This window comes from Ceratotherium simum, chromosome 20 (genome assembly GCF_057802395.1).
Source record: "Ceratotherium simum simum isolate JZ-2026a chromosome 20, ASM5780239v1, whole genome shotgun sequence".
NCBI classification, from domain to species: domain Eukaryota; kingdom Metazoa; phylum Chordata; class Mammalia; order Perissodactyla; family Rhinocerotidae; genus Ceratotherium; species Ceratotherium simum.
Genome location: NC_141919.1, coordinates 27,078,169 through 27,099,618, shown reverse-complemented (window position 1 = coordinate 27,099,618; position 21,450 = coordinate 27,078,169). Strand labels below are relative to the sequence as shown.

Below are 21,450 nucleotides of genomic sequence, written 5' to 3'. Positions count from 1 at the left end.
CATGAAATCAATTTAGTGGATTGCATGACCTGCATTTCTTTCTTAAGGTAACAAAGTTAAAATAGAAAAGAAATTATAAGAGAGTGTCAAATATATTACCCAATAAGGGTAATGTTTCATGAAACTTTACTTTCGATCATGTGTGTGTTATACTGGTATGCAATGCAAAACGTATTTTTGACCATGGGTTGTGAGCAAAAAAGTTTGGAAAATACTGTCTTAAGTGATGCTTTTAGTCAGTTATTGACCTGTCAGAAATTTAAGGTCAAAAGTACATGTTTTGCTTGAGTGAGCTTTTAAAATAAATAAATGAGGTCCCCTTTCTGGGTTCTTAAGGTGTCCTAGAATGTGTGTGTCTGTCTGTGTGTATTTGGCTAGGAATGGGGAATAATAGACTTATGAGAACAGTGGTTCTTATTCCTAGTTTATAATATGAATACCATGGTATTACTCATAAAGAAAATTGACAGCTATCTCCCAGGAAATAGGTCATTTGCTTCAAATAAGCCAAGAATAGGAGATAGTTTTAGTCATTAGTAAACTTTATTGTTACATGTAAAACTTACAGTTTTACCTCTCAAAATAAGTTTATGTAGAGTTTGTTTCTTTAATTATTTGAAAGTTCCCCACATATAAGAAGACTATTATATAATAAAGGGAATTTATTTCCTTCCTGAAAGCTCTAGCAATATGACATTTAGCATCTCAGATTCTGCGGATTATTCATTTTATCCAAGTTGTTTTAAATATCACATTTTTAGTATTAAACATAAAAATGCTTTATAGAAATGTTTAGCTAGAAGATTTTCTTTATAGTATTCGTGCTAAAATATCTCATTGCTGAAAATAATGACACTGTTGATGGATAGATATTAGATCCTTTTTGCAAAATGTGACTTGTTTGCCAAAGGACTTGTTGTCTTCAAAGTGACAGTAAAGCATGCTTAGATAAGAAAGAAACGTATTCAGGGATTAAATTATGAAGTTTATTTTTTTTAAGTCCTAATGAATTTAAAAAGTGAATCCTGTTTTGATCTCAGCTACTTTTTAATTTGACAGTGGTTTTGTTGACTTTTTTAAAGCTAGAACTCAAACTTGTCTGCCTGTTTGCTTTAGGAAGGATCCATGTTTATTTATATACACACCTAATATCTATACCTCAGTTTAAGAAAATAATCACCCTACCCCTATTGAAAGTATATATTATAGTTATGCAAATGGTGAATTGGATTTATTTTTTTGTGTGTATTGTAAAGGGACTAACCATACTTGTACCACTTTTTCCTAAGAGTTATGTCAGTGGTTCTCACACTTTATATAGTATAAAAATAATCTGATGCCTTTATTAAAAATGAAAATTCCTGGGTTTCATCCTTGATTCAGTGGATCTAGGTGGGTACCAGTAATCTACATAGTGGTTAAGCATATGGATTCTGGAACCAGGCTACTTTAGGTTCCAATGGCAGCTTTACCACTAACTCTGTAACCTTGGGTAAGTGACTTAACCTCTTTGTGCTTCCAATTCCTCATCTGTACAATGGGGTAATAATACTACCTAACTCATAGAGTTGTTGTGAGGATTAAATGATAGAACTTATTGTTTTATATATTCTTATTATTTATTTTTTCAAAGAAGTATGCCAGATGCTTCAGACAAAAAGTACTATATTATGAGCAGGAAAATCAGTTAAGAATTGGCTTAAGAGCATCTTAAGCCTATTATTGACCTTCCCACTTTTTCCAGCTACTTAAAACCTTGAAATAAATCTCAGATTTGGTCGTGTTTTATAAATCATGAAATGTCATGATTAAGCCTACAAGAATTTGAAAAGTGAAAAGCCACGTAATATTATTTGTATCATATTTTATCAGAATGAAAACTTATCCTTAGCCCTACTCTGGTGTTATGGTGGGTCATACAGTTGGCATAAGGGGGAATTTGTCAGATATTTTTAGTTAGCAATAGTTGAAAAAAATTAGGAAATATTTTTATTTTCAGTATTTAGCATATTAGTGATTTAAGCTTTTATATCAAATTTAATGGTTATTACTTTTTTTAAATGACTAATTGATTTTTTATTTTTCTTTATCAGTTTTGTAATGTAAGAAAGACAGACTGAGGGCCGGCGCGGTGGCGCAAGCGGTTAAGTGCGTGCGCTCTGCTGCGGTGGCCCAGGGTTCGCTGGTTCGGATCCCAGGCGCACACCGACGCACTGCTTGGCAAGCCCTGCTGTGGCGGCGTCCCATATAAAGTGGAGGAAGATGGGCACGGATGTTAGCCCAGGGCCAGTCTTCCTCAGCAAAAAAAGAGGAGGATTGGCAGATGTTAGCACAGGGCTGATCTCCTCACAAAAAAAAAAAAGACAGACTGAAAAGTGAATATCAATTTTCCTAATAAATTTTTACCAAAAAGTCTTTCATTTTAATTTAATATTTGAGAGAGAAATCTAATATTATATGAATTCTCTTTTTGTACACAGTTACAACAAAGGCATAGGAAGTATCTTAAAATACTTCCTATGTAGGTCAAAAGTGTGTCAAGTCTCAATAAGCGAAGGTTTTAAAATAATTTCAGAACCTTAGTTACCATGACTCTGCTTTTCATTGGTAACCAAAATGTTTCATGTAATGCATACTTGCTTCTGTTCCATGTGTGTGATTTATTCTAAAGGCTGCTGTGCAGAGGAAATCTGGAATCCAGCTGCTAAGACTTACATAGTAGTATTGTTTTCAAACATAAGCTTAAACTCACTGATACTTAACATACCTCTGGAAAAACTGTATTTCTCCATTTAACCAATGGAGAAGCTAAGGGATATGAAATAAAATACTACCCTCAGTGTAACAAAGTGAGACCAAAACTAAAATGAGACTTGAACTGCTTCACAGTGTTAAGGATCTTGGATTATATTATTATTTTGAATTGCTACCTCTTAAAATGAGTATTTTCAACTTTAGCTGTTTGTTTCACTTTTAACAGCATGGGTTTTTACTTCTCCTTAAAACTCTTTTAATTTTTAAATATAGTCCATTGAGAGAAGCATCTGTTTTTAATCATATGGTAGTAAAAAATATTTTAACTTATTAATCAGACTTGTTTTTCACATTACATGTAATATCCTTATTTGCAGGTTTTGAAGTAGTCATTATTGCTGGTTTGGTGATTGTAAGAAGTGAGAAAGCATTTTCCTGTCCTCTTAGTTTTAACAGATGTTAATATAATTGTAGTTTAAATACAATATAAATTTTGAATTTACATGATGCACTGAGTGTTTTGCTTACAATTTTTATGATAAATTATAGGATTGTTTTATTAGAATGGTAGTAAATGTGATCCATTTTGTTTGGACCTATTCATTTTGACTTTTCCGCATTGTTTTCCCTTTGCTTTTTAATGTAATTTACTGTATTGTGATTTTTTTTTTTTTGTATGCTACCTTATGTCCTTTTTGGAACAAATAAAGTAAATATCGCTCAAACCTATTGAGTTTATACCCAAAGGGCATAATTTTTAGCTTGAAGTAGTGATCAAGTGAGGAATGATTTATTTTGTAATTTTTCTGAGATGTGGTCATGGAGTTCTTTTGATCTCTATAGGACCTCCCCTCCCCCACTACATACACACATTTCTGCTTCTTGAGTTGAAGAGAGGGCCTTTTAATATTTACCATTTAATAGAAATGAAAGCTTAGTTATAAATTAAATCCTAAAACTATAATATATGTTCAGTTGTTGTTAGATTTTTTAGTTTGTTTTGTTTAGAAAGACCCCTTAAAGGATATTCTACAATAGGAGGAGGATGAGTCCTAGGTGCTATGGTTTCCTCTACCAGTGTGTCATCTTAGTTACTTTACCTCTGTTAGTTTTAATTAGCTTATATATGAATTGGAGATATATCTTTTTAGTCTACGCCAGGGTTTGGACCAAATTACATATTTTTGGTCCCTTTCAGCTCTAAGATTTATCATTTTGTGGCTGTGTCATGGGTTGCGTCAAGTGAAAGGTTAACTTGAGGAAGAGTGTGACAACCTTAAAGAGGTTCTTCCTGGGGGATAAAACTCTTCTTGTAACTTCTGCGGTATGACTGAAAATCTTCTCTCATGAGTGTTGGCAGTGTGACCCGACTGTAATCTGAGCTGCTGTGTAGCTTCCCTTTTCACCCCTGGAGGCCCTGAGCCTCAGATATGTTTTTCAAATTCAGGTTAATGAGAAGGAGATTTTAATAATAAGGTGTTTTGCTTTGTTCAGAAGTGCATCTGTTCTCCTTATTAAGGTGAACTTTACTTATTGGAGGGGTTCTATTTTTAAAAACACTATTTGAAGTTGAGTTGATGTTAAAGACCACATATATGCCTTACTTTGTAAAAGAGAAGGAATAGAAGGTATATATGACAGAGTTGGCATAAATCAAATTATTTTTTCTTCCAGTATTAGTACCAAAATTAGAATTATAGAATTTTCTCATAGCTTAACTTGACTCTACATTTTGGGTATCTATATTAGATATATATTACACCTATATGTGGAGAGAGGTATATATTAGTATACAAAGAGAGTGTAAATTGTTTTGTAGGTATTATTCAGTCATTTTAAGATAACTTCAAAGTTAATTTTTTTTTTTTTTTTGGTGAGGAGATCAGCCCTGTGCTAACGCTAACATCTGCCAATCCTCCTCTTTTTTTTGCTGAGGAAGGCTGGCCCTGGGCTAACATCTGTGCCCATCTTCCTCCACTTTATATGGGACGCCACCACAGCATGGCTTGCCAAGCATGGCTTGCCAAGCATGCGGCGAACCCCGGGCTGCCGCAGCAGAGCGCATGCACCCAACCGCTTGCGCTGCCAGGCCAGCCCCCAAAGTAAATATTACTAACAATATTTTGACCCTCAAATTCAATGAAATTTATGTTTGAGTCATGTTATTTATTTTAGGGAACACTTGTCTTATAATTGTACATTTAATTCACTATTCCATCCCTTATTTGGAAATTAATCTTTTTGAATTTTCAGACTCATTAGCTCCATAGTACCAGAATGTTTCAGTAGCCATGCAGATTTGTAATTCATAATCATTTAGTACCTTACTGCTCAAAAGTGTGGTCTGCAGATCATACCTCGGAACTTGTTAGAAATGCAGAGTCCTGGGTCCTGTCTCAGACCTAGTAAATCAAAAACTACATTTTAGCAAGATTCCCAGGTGATTTTTAGGCACAGTAATTTAAAATTTGAGAAGCACTGATTTAGTACAACTTACTAACTAGGTAAAGTCACTTGAAAGTGTTATTTTATGTAACTCTTAAGCTATAGAAATCTTTCATGGTTTGACTTCAGAACTGGGTTATCTATTCCTTTAAATGGATCATAAATATTTGTTGATCTCCTGACTACTCCCAATTAAAAGATCTTAAATTTTTTAGGGTGTGTTTTGTTGTAGGGGTGTATGTTTTCATTGTTATTGTTAAGTTTCTACGAACTGCATGCAAAATGTACCCTTATTTCTTGTATAATAAGACAGCTAAGATGAAAGTGAAAATTCCTCTGAGCTTTGCCATATGCGCAAATGAGAAATCTATGCTGTGATATTAACTAGTACACCAAGTTCAGTGGAAAGAGTGTAACCATCTACAAGCTCTGGGGCAAATTTGACATGGTAGTCATCATAGCAGATTTTACAATGGGAAGGTTTAGTTGCCACTGAGTGCTTACTAAAAACCTGGTGTAGGGCCAACATTATTCTGAGGCTTTATAGATATAATAGAAGTTAAAGACATTATCCAGTTCTAGAAGCACTTACATAGTTAGCCAGTCCATTGCTTGATCATCAGTATTTCTTCCATAACTCTAGATTTGGCAAATGGGAATGTGTAGTTTTTAATAAATATCAGCTGCACTGTCCTGCTACATCATTGTATACTGTTTCCTACTCTGAAAGTGTTTCATATTGGTTACTTAAATATATATCTTTCCTTTGTCAGTTCTGTGAGTTTGAAATTATGTAGATATTTCTAATAATAATTAATACTAATTAAAATCTGTCATAATTTTTTCTTAGTCTATTAGGTTGAACCATATTGCCATTTTTGTAGATCAAAGGTATTTCAACTATTTCATATGGTTCAACCTAATAATAAAGAAAGTTTTAAGGGGCTCCTAGTCTCCCATTTTTGTCACTTAGTAGTCACTAGGAATGATCTTGTTGTAACACACTTCTACTTCTGTTGTTTTTGTTTATTTTCTTTTAAAAGAAAGTATGCTTTTTAGGAAAACAATACCCTTACACAGAAATTAATGAATGTAACAAACATGGGCTGATAAAAATTAATGGTGAATTAATAGCTTTATAAATGTAGTATTTTTTTTTGATTATCACACAGTATAAACATTACAAGACTTTCATTAATCTAAAACTTTTCCACTGTATGTGGTTGCAGTTTTGTTTTAGAAATCTTTTCTTTTTCACTGTAGATTTTTTAAAATATGAGCTTAAATTATTTTAGGAAAAAAAGTTAAATATATTGAATTAATTGCAAAAATTCAGAATAATTTTATAAGAACTAAAATGTATTTAATATTTTTGTTGTTACTGACACTTCAAAGTTTAAAAGTTTAGTAATTAAGCCAAATAAGTTTGATTGTTAATAACAAAAACCAGTTATTTTGGCCATTTGCCAACATTACCAAGGTGAAATAAAATGAGCCACACAATTATGAAAAGAAATAGATGCTATCTGTGGAGATGGTTTTATTAAAGGCTACTAAGATCATATTAAGAATGTGTACTTAATTTCTTTTACTTCTTTGAATATATTACATGTAATTGAAGTCCTTCTTTATTATCAATCTCAACAGCAATAGTACAGTTTGTTTAATTGTCTAGTTAGCAACCAAAGCAAAGGTACAATGATAGTTCTCCTGGAGTGCGTTTATTCACCTACTAGGAAACTGCCTGACAAAGCATTTCTTAAAGGTGATTCAGTAACCTGTGAAATCTAGGGTGAGTTTCCAGATCTTTGTCATTCTGGGCTGAAAGTTAATATGTTAAGAAAGAACTTGGATTATAAAGTAAACTGAGAGGTGGGGTTGTGGGATGAAACCACCAATGTTGAAATTTCAGCTATTTTTATACTAAGCCTGAAGTTCATACATCATAACCAGTAAATATCTTTTAAAATATAAACTGTGGAGCTTTCTTTGCTTTTTGCTGTTACAAAGACAACTAATTGTAAATTCAGTGTGTGTTAAAACAACTTCTGTTACCACATTTTGGGTGTTTTATATTATGTGTTATCAAGCTGTGTTTTTGTGTTTTATTTTAGCTTATTTGCACTAATCTTGATGAACTCAGGGAATTAATCACAAAAATCGAGAATGAACTCAAAGATCTGGAAAACAGTAGAAAAAAATCGGTAGGTGTTAATCCAAAAGTTCTATCTGTTATTGTCAGCATTAAAATTTATTCCTGCTTTTTTCTAAAGCCTTTTTTTATCTTGTTCTCCTGGATTACATAAAAATTTACAATGAAAAATAGAAACGTTGTTTCCTTTATTTCTCCTATGTGGTCTAGTTTTTATTTTTAATAAACAAAAATGGTGCCAGGGCAAGTAAATTAATTTTGTTTGCCTGGTTTATATCAGGTATAGTTTTAGATATTTCCCAGTATACTGGTTGGTTGGTTTCTGACTGGTAGTTTTTTGGGTAATGCTTACCTTGCAGACATTCTTAATTAATAATTATGTGCTTTTAATGGAAGTTTATTGCTTAGTAACATAAAATTTTAATTAGCTGTGACATAAATAACAGATGTAAATTGTTTATTCCTGCCCCCAGATGTTTTTGATACATGCTTAACAATATGTCTTTTTTAAGAACCTTTATCAGCTAAAGGTCTGTTTTTCACTGTGTATTCTAAATTCACAATTAATCTTTACTTTCATTTTTTATTTTTGAGAGAATAGAATATAAGGACATTATATTTATTCACTCAACCCTTGGAAAAACACTCAATTCTGTTATTTATTAAATCAGTAATAACCATTTAACTGGCATATAGTTAACTTGTTTCACAGATTTGAAACACAATTACACACCAATAAATAAATGGGGAAGACTTTAAGCATTGAAGAAAATCAATCATCATTTAAAAATTCGTTTGTTCTATGTCTTATGAGTGTCATGAAACCACTTTTAGGTCTTTGTTCAGAACCTTTTAATCTAGAATTATTTATAAAATAAGGTTAGTGATAGAGCAAGCTTCGTATCAGCAGATTTATAGTAGTCATTTTATATGCTGTTTAGAAAAGAAAAATTGGTAGCACTCTGAAGGGAGGAGACTGAAGTACCATAAAAGTACAACCTTCTGAGGCTATATAATACAGGGAAAATCAGCCTTAAACATTTCAGAAGTCTCTCATGTGATACCCCTGAAAATATCACTATAATCTAGGAGACAGAATAATGTTCATAATGGTAGCCATCAATTAATAAGAAGACATTATGTTCAATATACAATCTGAGAATGCAGAAAATTGCATATTTTAGAAATATTTCCATTAAAAATGATTTAGACCCTTATTAAACTTATGTTTTTCATGTATATAAAGTTTGGTATCTGGGCAATCTCTTGATATGGAACACCAGGTGTTTTAAAATTTACCTCTGTGATATATTTCTCAAACAAGATTTATATTAGAATATTTTCCCCTCAGCCAAAGGTTTTTTGGTTTTTTTTGTTTGTTTGTTTTTTTGGTGAGGAAGATCAGCCCTGAGCTAACATCCATGCTAATCCTCCTCTTTTTGCTGAGGAAGACCGGCTCTGAGCTAACATCTATTGCCAATCCTCCTCCTTTTTTCTCCCCAAAGCCCCAGCAGATAGTTGTATGTTATAGTTGCACATCTTCTAGTTGCTGTATGTGGGCCTCAGCATGGCCGAAGAAGTGGTGCGTTGGTGCGCGCCCGGGATCCGAACCCGGGCCGCCAGTAGCGGAGCGCGCACTTAACCGCTAAGCCACAGGGCTGGCCCCCAAAAGTTTTTTTTTAATATATTTGATATTACATGCTCATAAAGGACTGATTCTATTCTTTAATAGGAAAAAAGTCTTTTAATCAGCATATTTATAGATTTTTGCAGAAGCTGTTTATTTTTAGTGAGTTGTCCGTACTTCATGCCTCTAAACAGAATTCTGTTAAATAAATTTGCTAATTGTTTTTTATGCTGCAGTTAAACATAATATATGCGTCTTAATTTGTTCCCATATTATAAATTAGGGTATTTTATTTGTTTTTAATGGATAGTTTAAAGCATAATTGATTTATGTACTTATGGCATGTATTGTAAGAGAAAAAGACTTCTGCAAGCATCCTGGAGTCTTTCTGTAACGCCATTCATCTCCCTTCCATCGGTGGTATGAGGTATAAGCATATTGCCTTCCTTCACAGGAACAAGTAGAAGAAGAATAAAAGAAAACATAAATTACAAATACTTAAACTGTAGTCCTTGGGAGCATGTTTATCAGAAAATTTGAGGTTATTTATAAGGTTTGATTGATTAAATTTTGTGTCTCTAAATTTGACTCCTGGTATTTGCCTATTAGTTTTAAAACGTGATTTCTGCTCTTCAAGAAATAGAAATTCTTGGAACTGTACTTAGTGGGAATAATCTTATTGGGATTACCAACATATAGGCTATTTCTCTTTAATTTAAATACTACTCAGCCATAAGAAACGACAAAATCCAGCCATTTGTGACAACATGGATGGACATTGAGGGTATAATGCAAAGTGAAATAAGTCAGAGGGAGAAGGTCAAATACCGTATGATTTCCTTCATTAAGTAGTAGATAATAACAACAATAAACAAACACATGGGGACAGAGATTGGATTGGTGGTTACCAGAGGGGAAGAGGGGAGGGAGGAGGGTGAAAGGGATAATTCGGTACATGTGTGTGGTGATGGGTTGTAATTAGTATTTTGGTGGTGAACATGATGTAATCTATGCAGAAATAGAAGTACAATGATGTACACCTGAAATTTTTACAATGTCATAAACCAATGTTTCTGCAATAAACAAAAAATTTTAAAAAATTAAAAAATAAAAAAATAAAAAATAAATAAACTGCCTAAAAGATTGTTTTCGTGAACAGCTTATCTCAACCAATGAAATGGCCATACAACATAAAGGAAATAGTAAAAGTTTGCATCTCAGTATCATTCCTTATTTTTTACAAAAGCTAATACTGAGTGTGATAGATGCGAGTTGTAGGAATTAACTTTATTGAATGTTTATTTTAATATTAAATACTAGTTTCTTTGTCTGGCATCATTTGGGAATAAGGTGTTCCACTTAACTGAATTTTCTAGATAACTGAAACCTAAACCTTCAGTACTAAAACTCTTATTTTAATCATTTAATGAAAAACTTCCCTGCCTCCTTGTACTATGTTGAGCACAATTTAACGGTTTCTTGATGACTGAAAGATCATTATGAATATCCATAATGGTAATGATACGCTGAAAATCTCTTGATATCAGTAACTCTATAAATATTCACCAAAAGGCCTTTATGCCATATATTTTGAAAGTTTTTGTTTGTTTGTATTTTTGCTTTTGTTCTGTCACTTTTTTCATTGTCAACCTGTCATTTCCTGTATGTATCTATGTACTTGCCTTAGCTGATATACTGTGAATTACAAAGCAAGTAACCATATTTATTAGAATTGGGCTCATGGTAAGGACCTAAGGGACTTTCTTAATCATGAAATGCATGAACTTGGTGATAGTGATAGCCATTTTAACTGATTCCACGCCTTGTGGGCTTCCTTTACTTTTGCCAGACAAATGAAGTGTTAATGTTGATCTTCGTAAGAGAATATCACTGTCAACACTAAAATAGTATTTAGAGTGAAAACCAATTCTGTTATTCAACGTCAATTTTCATAGCTACAATAATGGTTTCAATACCAAAGAGGATATATTCCATATGAACATTTGGTTGTCATAAATGCCATTACTAAGGATAGAAATTATATATATGATAGAGAATTTAAAATGGATTCATATAAACACCTGGCTGCTTTAGGTGGCTGCTTCTCTGCAGGGCCTTTCCACATAGTTTTCCTACCAAAGCAACAAGGAAAAATTATTCTGTTTCCTCACCTAGGTCAACATTCCATTAAAGTAACCTTTAAAGGTTTTTGCCATTAAGCTACTCATTGTATTGGAAGATTTACAGTCTTTTAAAATTTAGGTTGTTTACTCATTCTTGCAAGACAACTAATTCCATTTATGGCTAGTAATGTGAGGAGAGAAATGCTTTAATTTTCTTGAGTTTGCTCTAGTTCACTTGATCCCATTACTTTATTTAGGAGCTTATTCAATAAAAGCTTAACATCCTTTAGATCCTACAGTGCTAGACCTAATTATTATCTACCTGAGATTTGTTTACAGTGAGGCATCTGGTTGAGATAAATAGAAATATTGTAGTATGACAAAGTCCTTTAATTTTGTCTTTCTTATTATTATTTAGATGATAGTATTCTTTAGTGAGCTACAGAAGAAATTGTAACATTTTATTGTTTTTTATTTTTGTGGTTTTAGTCAAGAGATAAAATTTGTATTTTGCTTCATTATTTGGAAAATATCCTTTTTAATCTAGGAAATTCATGAGTTTTCTAGAAGGAGCTAAGATATTGATAAATTTGCCTGATCCTATTATATTTGAAATTTATTAGACATTATGGCTTTCTAAATAATCAAAATTGGAAGATTTTGCAAGGCTTAAACAGAAGCGGTTATATTTCTGAGTTTTTTTGTGCCCCTTTTTTTTTCATATCTGCTTAATTTCCTTATGTTTTATATCATAGTTTAGATCTTCAAAGAGGTTTCAATCTTTTTTTCTTTAATAAGGAAAGATCTGTGTAGAGATTGGATATAAGAAAAAGTGAACATTTGACAAAAATAAGATGTTATTTATAAGAAAAGAAACCTTGTCTAGATTATATAATGATAGTGTTATCAACATACATACACTAAAATTTAAAATATAAGACCATATCTTTTCTAATACATCTTTTAGAAATTTAAGCACCTCAACACTAAGCAGGATTTAAGACAGACTTCAAATATTTCTAAATTTCATAATCAGTATGTAAGAAAAGCTATAAAACTGCCTGTGCTCCTCCATCCTATAATCCTATTTGGGATTTAACTTTTATTTTGGCCCCCTAAAAAAGTAATTTACACAATAGTGTGTTCAGCAGAGTACCTCTAATAGTGGAAATTTGGAAAAAGCCCATATGTCCAAGAGTAGGGAGATGACTAACCAAACAGTAATATTAATACAATGATATATCATATAACTAGTAAAATAAAATGTTTGTAGATCATTGTTACTACATGGAAATACTTATGAAATGTTAAATTTTAAAAATATGCAAAATACTATGTGCATAATAATTACAATATGCAAAAAGTCATGTTAAAGAGAATTGGAAAGGAATTTCACCTAATAAATAAAATTAATCTATATTATGTTCTTAAAATAATTTAAATTCATAATACAATAATAATACATCTCTTGCCTAACCAAAGGCTGAACTTTTTAACTAGACCAAACATTAGAGAAATCAGAAGCTTAGAACAGAGATGGTGACACCCCATTTTTTGGTCATAGTGTTCTATATAAGCCAGTGGTTATCAGTTAGGGATGATTTTGCCCCCTACCTCCCACCCTGGAGACTTTTAACAGTGTCTCAAGACATGTTTGGTTGTGATAGTTGAAGAGCTGGCACTGGCACTTAAGGCTAAAAATATCCTACATTATAATGATCCTACAATACACATGACAGCCCCCCAGAATAAAGAATTATCTGGCCTCAAATGTCAGTTGTGCAGGGATTGCAAAACCCAGGCATAAGCCCGTATTTGCTAAGGGCCCTATTCTCACATTTTGTCTGCTCTTAACAACTTATGAGGAAAAAACAAGTTGATATTTTGAAAATTAGGCAGAAATCAATGAAATCATACACCAGATCCCATAATTGAGAGTATTTTATTACATCATGTACTTCTAATTCAGGCTCCTATTTAATGCAACTTGTGAATGTCAGTATTAACCTTTACTCTTTATGATTCCATCAGATAGTTAAAAAAGATTCTTGACCTTAGCTTCAGATCCATCTCAGCTGTCTTCAGTCCATTATGATTTGTGACCTCTCAAGTATGTTCACCATTTACCTTTTACCTTCTTTGGTATAGGAAATGAAGAAGTTACAAATAACATGGTTGTATATATATTTTCTTTATTCATTTTTAGAAAGATGATGGAATATACTCTTAAAAAGTGAAGATATAGGAGCTGGCCCGGTGGTGCAAGCAGTTAAGTGGGCGCGCTCCACTGCGGCGGCCCGGGATTCGCCGGTTCGGATCCCGCACACACACCGACGCACTGCTTGGCAAGCCATGCTGTGGCGGCGTCACATATAAAGTGGAGGAAGATGGGCACAGATGTTAGCCCAGGGCCAGTCTTCTTCAGCAGAAAAAAGAGGAGGATTGGCAGATGTTAGCACAGGGCTGATCTCACAAAAAAAAAAAAAAGTGAAGATATAGTAAGGAATGATAAACAGGTAAATGGAAAAATATAGTCAAATTATGTATACAACTTCACTTATTATATGAATTTATATAGGCCCAAAAACATAATTGCATATAGTAAAAGCTTGATATAAGGCAAAGAAATTATTATACATTCGTCTTATTTTCTAATACCTGTAACAAAGAAATTTTACTCTGTTATAATGAAGGATTATGGGATTTTTCCCTCTTCTCTCCATTCCATATCTCAGTTGCTCCCTGTGAGGCATCAAATCAAAATTGTTTTATAGCCAGCTGTTTAGAGTACAAATTCTATTTTACTACAGTGTAAGGAATTCTAGGTACATTCAGAGTCCTAAATATGCCCTAATTAACTTTATTTAATGGCTTTAGGTATAGATGTGGTTGCAATAATCTCTACATTGTCCTTAAAATTAGTTTTATTTAAATTCTTGACAATTACATGATTATGTATATTGTTTTCTTATTCTAGATCTTAGGGTAAACTATTTAATGGTTAACAAAACTGAAAACTATCTCAGCTGTGGGGGGGAATCACTTTGTCTTTAAATAGTCATATTTAAATCTTTTAAAAAATATAAAATGACCTTTTGGAAACCCTGCACAACAGATAAAATAAGTTTCTTTACCTCTCTTAGTTACAGATTCTAGTCTTATTCATTGGGCAGATGTTTCCTCAATGTCTTCTGTGTGCTGTGCATAGTACCAGGAACAAAGTAGGGATGCAGAGTTGAAACAAAGTCTTTATCCTCAAGGAATTTACTTATAGAGCTTAAGATTTTATCCCCAATCTTGGGGATACATTTTTTATTTTAATCAGGGTTGGTTGGGCTAGCTCCTGTCCTTCTGTAAAAGATTTAATCTTTTATTTTCAAGCTGTGTTTATGCAGAAGTCACCAAACACTCTAGACACTTGCTCAGTTCCCTTAATTATATGTTTATGTTACTTGGGAGTAGAATAGAGGGCCAGATAACATATAGACTTTATGAAGAATCAAATGTTAACTGACATGTTGAAAATAATAGTGAGAAAAGAAAGCTAGATGACAGGAAATGTCAACCAGAACAATATATGAGTGGTAAGACAAAGCTTCAATTGACTGTAATCACTCAATTATCTGAGAATGCATTATCCTCATTTATCCATGGTAAGTCTTGCTTTCGGGTATTTTTTGATGTTTAATAACTACTCTGCTTGACTAAGAACTGGATTTTAACCCTTGTTAATAGTGCTCACTGTTTCTACATACTGCAACTTGGCATATTTTGAATCCCCTCAGGGAAACTTTCATGTAAACTATATTTGAAAACCTCTTGTCTTCCAAAAAAAGTTCCAGTTAAAAGGGAAAAGCGTCATTTAGTATTTTTGCATCAGGCAGAGAATTAATGCTATATATTCCCAGCATGGAGTGAGCTTCAAGGAAGAGTTGAACTAGGTGACAGATACTTCTATAGTTAGAGCTTCATAGTGTGGCTTTTATAATTTGCCTTAAACCCTTTCGAATTACATATCACGTGTACTTCTTCGAATATAAGTAACATTTTAAATGTCAAATATTTTTTGAAGCCCCAGTTCAATTTGTATTATATTTAATAGTTACCTACTACCTTCCACTGACAAGAGTTCTGGAAAATTAAATTTAAATCCTTGGAGTGCTTAAGGCCAAAAAATGAGCTTCACATCATTCTGGTTTTTTATATTACAGAAGATATTGAAATCTTTGGAAAGACCCTAAAATTTAAAGATGGAATAGTTCAATGCCTTTTGTGAATTAGGGGAAAATATCATTAAAAAACTGAGAGGATTGAACACTAATAAAACTTCCCTCCTATTTTACCAGGCTCTAGAAAAAGAAAAAAATGATACATTATATATGAAGGAAAATTAACCGAGAATCTGGCAGAGAGTAAAAAGGAGCCTACAGAGAGGGCACCAAGTCCACATGTGGATGCTCTAGTACCTTAAAATAGAAAAGGCCTTACATGGAACCAATTTCTTTTAATGAAGATGTGATGCTAACAAGTAGTGGCAGGTGCTTTTAATTAGGGCGTTTAAGGCAGATTTGACAGTATGAAACACTGATAGACAATTGAAAAAAGCCTACAAAAGCAGGTCTTAGGAGTCCAAAAGTATTAATAGCCAATAACCATTTAATATAGGACTATAGGTTATAGCCCTGGAAACCTGAACAGTGCCTGTGAGTCACTGTATTAAAATATAACACAATAACTTGTTCATAATGACACCAATCATCAAGAGTTAAATTATATTCATTGTGTGTTCAGAATATCTGAAAGACATATATCTAGGAACATTTCTATAATTTTTTAAAATCTTTTGCGTCCAAGGAGAAAACCTCAGTTAGCTAAGAAATTTTATGTAGTTTGAGTATTTATTGGAGGTCTGCTCTGTACTGGGTGTTGTGATAGAGCCTGAGAAAGTAAAAATAAGTAGGATAGTGTCCCTGCCTTTAAGATATTCCCAGTCTTAATTTCACTTAATGGAACTTTTTATGCTCTGTTGATACCAAATGTAGCATTACTTAGTGATTCAAATTGTGCAGTGAATTGCTTGAGAACCCACCTTTCTGATATCAGGTATAGATTTGATAAAATTTTATCAACTGCTTTGCTACCAATTTACTGAAAAGAATCAAATTCAGATACTCAGCCAGTTGATAGTTTCCAGTCCAAGATTCTTTCTTCTTTGTAAATAAAAATGGTTATATACCGTCAGTTACATATATTGTTAGATTTTGTTCCCCAGTAATAGTAACTACCTCGCTAGAAATGTGATTTGTCATCCAGTTTTTCCTCTCTGCAAAGCCAGGTGACACCAAAACTTGCACTATTATCATTGATGTATTTGTTTATCTTCATGCTTCCAGTTAAATGCTAATTTAGAAATATAAATGTTTGTTATATGTTATATATGCTGTTCAATGTGGCTTGCCTTTAAAATAAAGTACAAATGCTTTCCTTTTCTATTAAATTAGTCTTAAGTGAAAATGGGTGAGAGTACCTCAAGAGAAAATACTAGCATATGATAGTTCATATTAGAATCTCTGGCAATGTTAAAATACTTTTTAACTTTTTCCATATTAATATGCAAACATTTGACTATTCCGTCATACTAGCACTTTTTCAAAGTACTGTATACCAACAAGATGAACTCGATGTTTTTACCCCCAAAACTGTGAATATGTATGAATATATGAATATGGTGGTAGTTTCTTTAAGCAATAAGGGAAAAAAAGTAAATGCTCATTACCTCTTTATTTAATATAACTTAGACTAAGGAGAATGTCAAATAATTAGTGTAATAAAATACTTAATTACAGTTAATTTAATTTATGCTGTGTTTTTATACATATGAGTTTAAATTATTTGCACCTACCTTAGGATATTGCTAGTGATTTTAAATGAGATATCTTTGTGTATGGATCCATTTGGCTTTTCTAAAAGTTATTTGCATTTTATTTGAGAAGCATGATATATTGTTATTTAATCCCTTTTCCACCGTGGGATTTATGTCTGTGACAAGAACCAAGCCTGTAACAAGAAATATTTTGTCATATGATCCATGTTTCTGTACTCTAACAACATATTTATAAGTAAAAGTGTATAGAAAAATAACATTGAAACTTTTATATATGCATCATGTTTTTGTATTGTTCTTTTTAATAAAAATGTTTTTATCATCTCCACGATAATACCCTCTCAATTTTTTTTTTTTTTTGTGAGTAAGATCGGCCCTGAGCTGACATCTGCCAATCCTCCTCTCTTTGCTGAGGAAGACTGGCCGTGGGCTAACATCCATGCCCATCTTCCTCCACTTTATGTGGGACGCCACCACAGCATGGCTTGCCAAGTGGTGCGTCGGTGCGCCCCTGGGATCCAAACTGGCGAATCCCGGGCCGCCGCAACGGAGCACGCACACTTAACCGCTTGCGCCACCGGGCCGGCCCCAATACCCTCTCAATTTAAAAAAAAGCATTCTTTGTATATTTATATGTGATTTTAATTTTTTCATCATATAACTGTTGATACCTATTTTGTTTAGATATAATTTTACAAGAAAATCTAAGTAACAGGATGGTTTGTGTACACAAGTTACTTTAAATGTTAAACTTAGGTGAAAATATCTAAATTTATTAAAATGTGAAAAATATATCCATGATGATGAGACATTTAATAAACCTTGAATTTATCTGTTTTCCTCTTTTTCTTCCTTTTAGGTGTCCAATGTCCCCAGCATCAGTAGATTGCCAACTCCTTCTCCTTGCAACACCCCAGCCAGCATTATGCTGGTGCTGTCATACCCATCCCAGATTACTACAGCAGAATGGAGTTGTTCTTTAGTTGTAAGGTAAGTTTCTGTCCCCAGTCATTTCACAAACGTAAACTCAGCTTTTCATTTTACAATATTGTGTAGTTTTGTAAGTTTTTTTAGTTTCTTTTCCCATATGGTTCCTTAGATATCACAGTCAAAAACTTATAAAACTGCATAATATAATTAAGGACTTGTCTTGTGACCACAGACCAGCTCCTTTTTGCAGTAATCCCTATGAGGTTATAAAACCTCTACTGTTTGACAGTTGGGGCATCTCATGGAAAGGGAGCTGGCAATCGACAGCTGCTGTGGACATTGGACGAGAAAGTATTGAGGTAAGCTTCAAATTTAGACCATATTGTATGCTTTTGGTTCCATGGTGGATGCTTGAAATTCATATTTTATTTTGTATTAAACTTTATTAGTAAATTCATGAAAGAGAAATATTATGCTCCTTTTTTTTAAAGGGACCTTCAGTAAATGTGTGAATTATTAAGTTCACATAACACATTGGGATTATTTTAGAAAATATTTTTTATCCCTGGAAATAGTGAGAATTCTAATATTGAAAACAATTCATTTATCCCCATATTCACTTACCTGTTTATAAAGAAAGGTCAGGACTAAATTTATATATATAAAGTTTATTAAATTATTTCTTTTTTTTTTTTTTTTTTGAGGAAGATTGGCCCTGAGCTAACACCCATTGCCAATCTTCCTTTTTTGGCCGAGGACGATTAGCCTTGAGCTAACTTCTGTGCCCATCTTCCTCTATTTTGCGTGTGGGATGCCACCACAGCATGGCTTGATGAGTGGTGCGCAGGTCCGTGCCCAGAATCCGAACCTGCAAACCCCACACCACCAAAGCAGAGCCCATGAACTTAACCACTACGCCACTGGGCCAGCCCCAAATATATTTCTTATTAGAGAAACAGTTATAGCACTTTTCCACAAATGACCTTTTACTAATCCTTCCACCTATCATCTTTTTTTTTTTTTTTTGGTGAGGAAGATTGGCCCTGAGCTAAGGTCTGTTGCCAATCTTTCCTCTTTCTGCTGAGGAAGACTGGCCCTAAACTAGCATCCGTGCCCATCCTCCTCTATTTTGTATGTGGGATGCCACCACAGCTTGGCTTGATGAGCAGTGCATAGGTCCATGCCCGGGATCTGAACCTGCAAACCCCAGGCCACCGTAGCAGAGCACGCTAACTTAACCACTATGCCACCAGGCCGTCCCCTCACCTATCATCTTTATCTTTGATTTTGTGTTGATCAGTGCAGATAAAGATTGTAAGAGCCTTTCTGATTTTTATTACATCCATATTCTCTCTTATGTGTTGAAGATAGGGGAACTTGCTATTTTCCTTGTTTTTTAATTCACTTTTAAACTTTAGATCACTATAATTTTAAGTATTATTGTAATTAAACAAATTAAACAAAATAAATTTTAGAAATTTTAATTTTTGCGTTACAGGGATACCTACATGTAAATACTTACACAATACAGTCTCTTTCTTCTTTAGGAATTGTCTGTGTGTAGGCCAAGAGAGACAGCGTTGTGTAGTGGAAAGAGAGTGGATTTTAGCATTCAGGAGACCTAGAATTCTAGTCTAAAGTCTACTTCTCTCTACAAGTACTTCCCTGTGTTACTTTAGCTAGTTGCTAACTTTTACTTAATGACTTGATTTAAAGTTTAGGAAATATTTGTTTGATTTTTTAAATAGATTTTTATAAAAATTAGACCCAAGTTAAGGCAGATTTTTACTACCTCTAACTTCTTTTAAAAATTCATAACTCTTCTTCTCTTTACATTAGTTCGGGTGTATACTGTTGACACTCTGAGACCAACACTAGGTAGAAAGGGACATGTTATTTTAATTCCATTTGCTATATTGACCAAAGAAGATGATAAATGAGCAGTGTGAGTTTCTCTTTTTACTGTCAAGCGGTTAAAGCACCTTACCGCAAATACCAGTCCCAGAGCAGTGATTCTGAACTTTTTTAAGCCCATGCTCCCTTTTGATCAACATAAAAACTATAGGTACACATACCCCTGGCAGGGTTATAGGGATGCCCTTTGTCAAGGTCATTGTATTCTTCATGTGTATCTTCTAGTCAAAATATTTTATCAGTCGTTCTATAATTTGTATTATGAAAATAATACACTTTTTGTTTTCCAAATACAAAATGATTAAATATGCATTTTCAAATATAAGTGAAATACCATACCATCATTACCCCAAGTTGAGAATATGCAATATAAAGAAAGGAAAGAAGGCCAAAAAACATGTATAAAGTTAGAAGGTCATAGACATTTCCACACAGATTAGTGGGTAAGACAAAATTATATGTGAAAGTTAGAAATCTATTCTCTGATTAATATTTATGACCCCTTCCCTGTATACAGTTAGTTAGTTCAGTAGTATATTTTCTGGGCATTGGAATAATTAAAACTTAGTAACCAAAATAAAATCAAAAGGTAAAATCTTCCTAATCTTTTTTAAACTCTTTTCTGCAAAATTTAATGTCGTAATTTAGTAGAGACACAAACACAGCTGACAAATGTCTTGAAATAACAACATTCAGCTACACAGTCTCTCCTTCCTGTGCCTCATCTACCTAGTCCTAAGGTTCCATAATACTGCTAGTCCTCTGCATTCCTTACCTCGTCACCACCACACTAATCCAGACAGCAACCATACTGCCCAGGTTAACTCTGCACCTGCCATTCTTCCCTGTATAACCCTCAGTTATAAGAAATTCAGCGTAGCTCCCTAGTCTTTTAACACTTTTCCAATTAATTATAGCACAAAGAGGATATTCTCCCCACCTTCGTTCTTCATACCTTTCCCCTTTGTGCTCCTTGTAGCTTAGGAAAAGTTTACTTTTACTCTTACTATTTCATTTCTGAGCCAAATAGTAGCTGAGAAGTAGAAAAATAATGTTGTTGACGTGCCTTCACAGGAAAAATCTCCATATACCTATTTTCTGTTTTTTGTTGAAAGAAAATCCTACTTCATTCCACAAAGGATTTAGCCTGGCTATCATCTGCCTTTTCATCTTCATCGCTTAGTTTTCCCTATATGAAAGTTATTTCTTGTTCATCTTTATTTTTTATTGTTTAGTAGTTTTGTTTTCATGGGTTAAAATAAGCACTTTATATTATCTCATAACATTTCTTTGAGAAAAATAAACTTTTAAGGTATAACTCATTGTTAAGTTGGGTCCTTTCAGAAAGCATTTGAAAAGAGGGAAGGTCTGTCTGGGTTAGTATATTATATGAAATAAAAATTACTTTTCTTGAAATTTTTATCACAATTCTGTGATTTGTCATGCCACTAAGAAGACACAAGAATTAGTCAGTGAGCCTAGATTCCGTATTCTTTATGTGCACATGCACCTATAATCTCACATCTTCCTACTCTTCGAATAAACAATTCCCTTTCCGAGATATAAAAACTTCAGAGGTAGAAATGTAGTTCTTTATTTTTACGTGCAAAAACATTTTGTT

General features: G+C 33.2%; 1 protein-coding gene across 5 annotated transcripts in view; it reads left to right on the top strand.

Moving 5' to 3' along the window:
- The window catches only part of BRD10 (bromodomain containing 10), an 88,977-nt gene that overhangs the window by 53,045 nt on the left and 14,482 nt on the right, over positions 1-21,450 (top strand). For 3 of the 5 annotated variants that reach the window (XM_087444558.1, XM_087444557.1, XM_087444559.1), the window contains 3 exons: positions 7,314-7,403; positions 17,845-17,975; positions 18,205-18,274. The exons of 1 other annotated variant lie outside the window; for it this stretch is intronic. In XM_087444558.1, the coding sequence (XP_087300684.1) occupies positions 7,314-7,403; positions 17,845-17,975; positions 18,205-18,274 (291 nt within the window). The remainder of the gene's footprint in view (positions 1-7,313; positions 7,404-17,844; positions 17,976-18,204; positions 18,275-21,450) is intronic. One more of the 5 variants, XM_004436815.3, reaches the window with a different exon arrangement.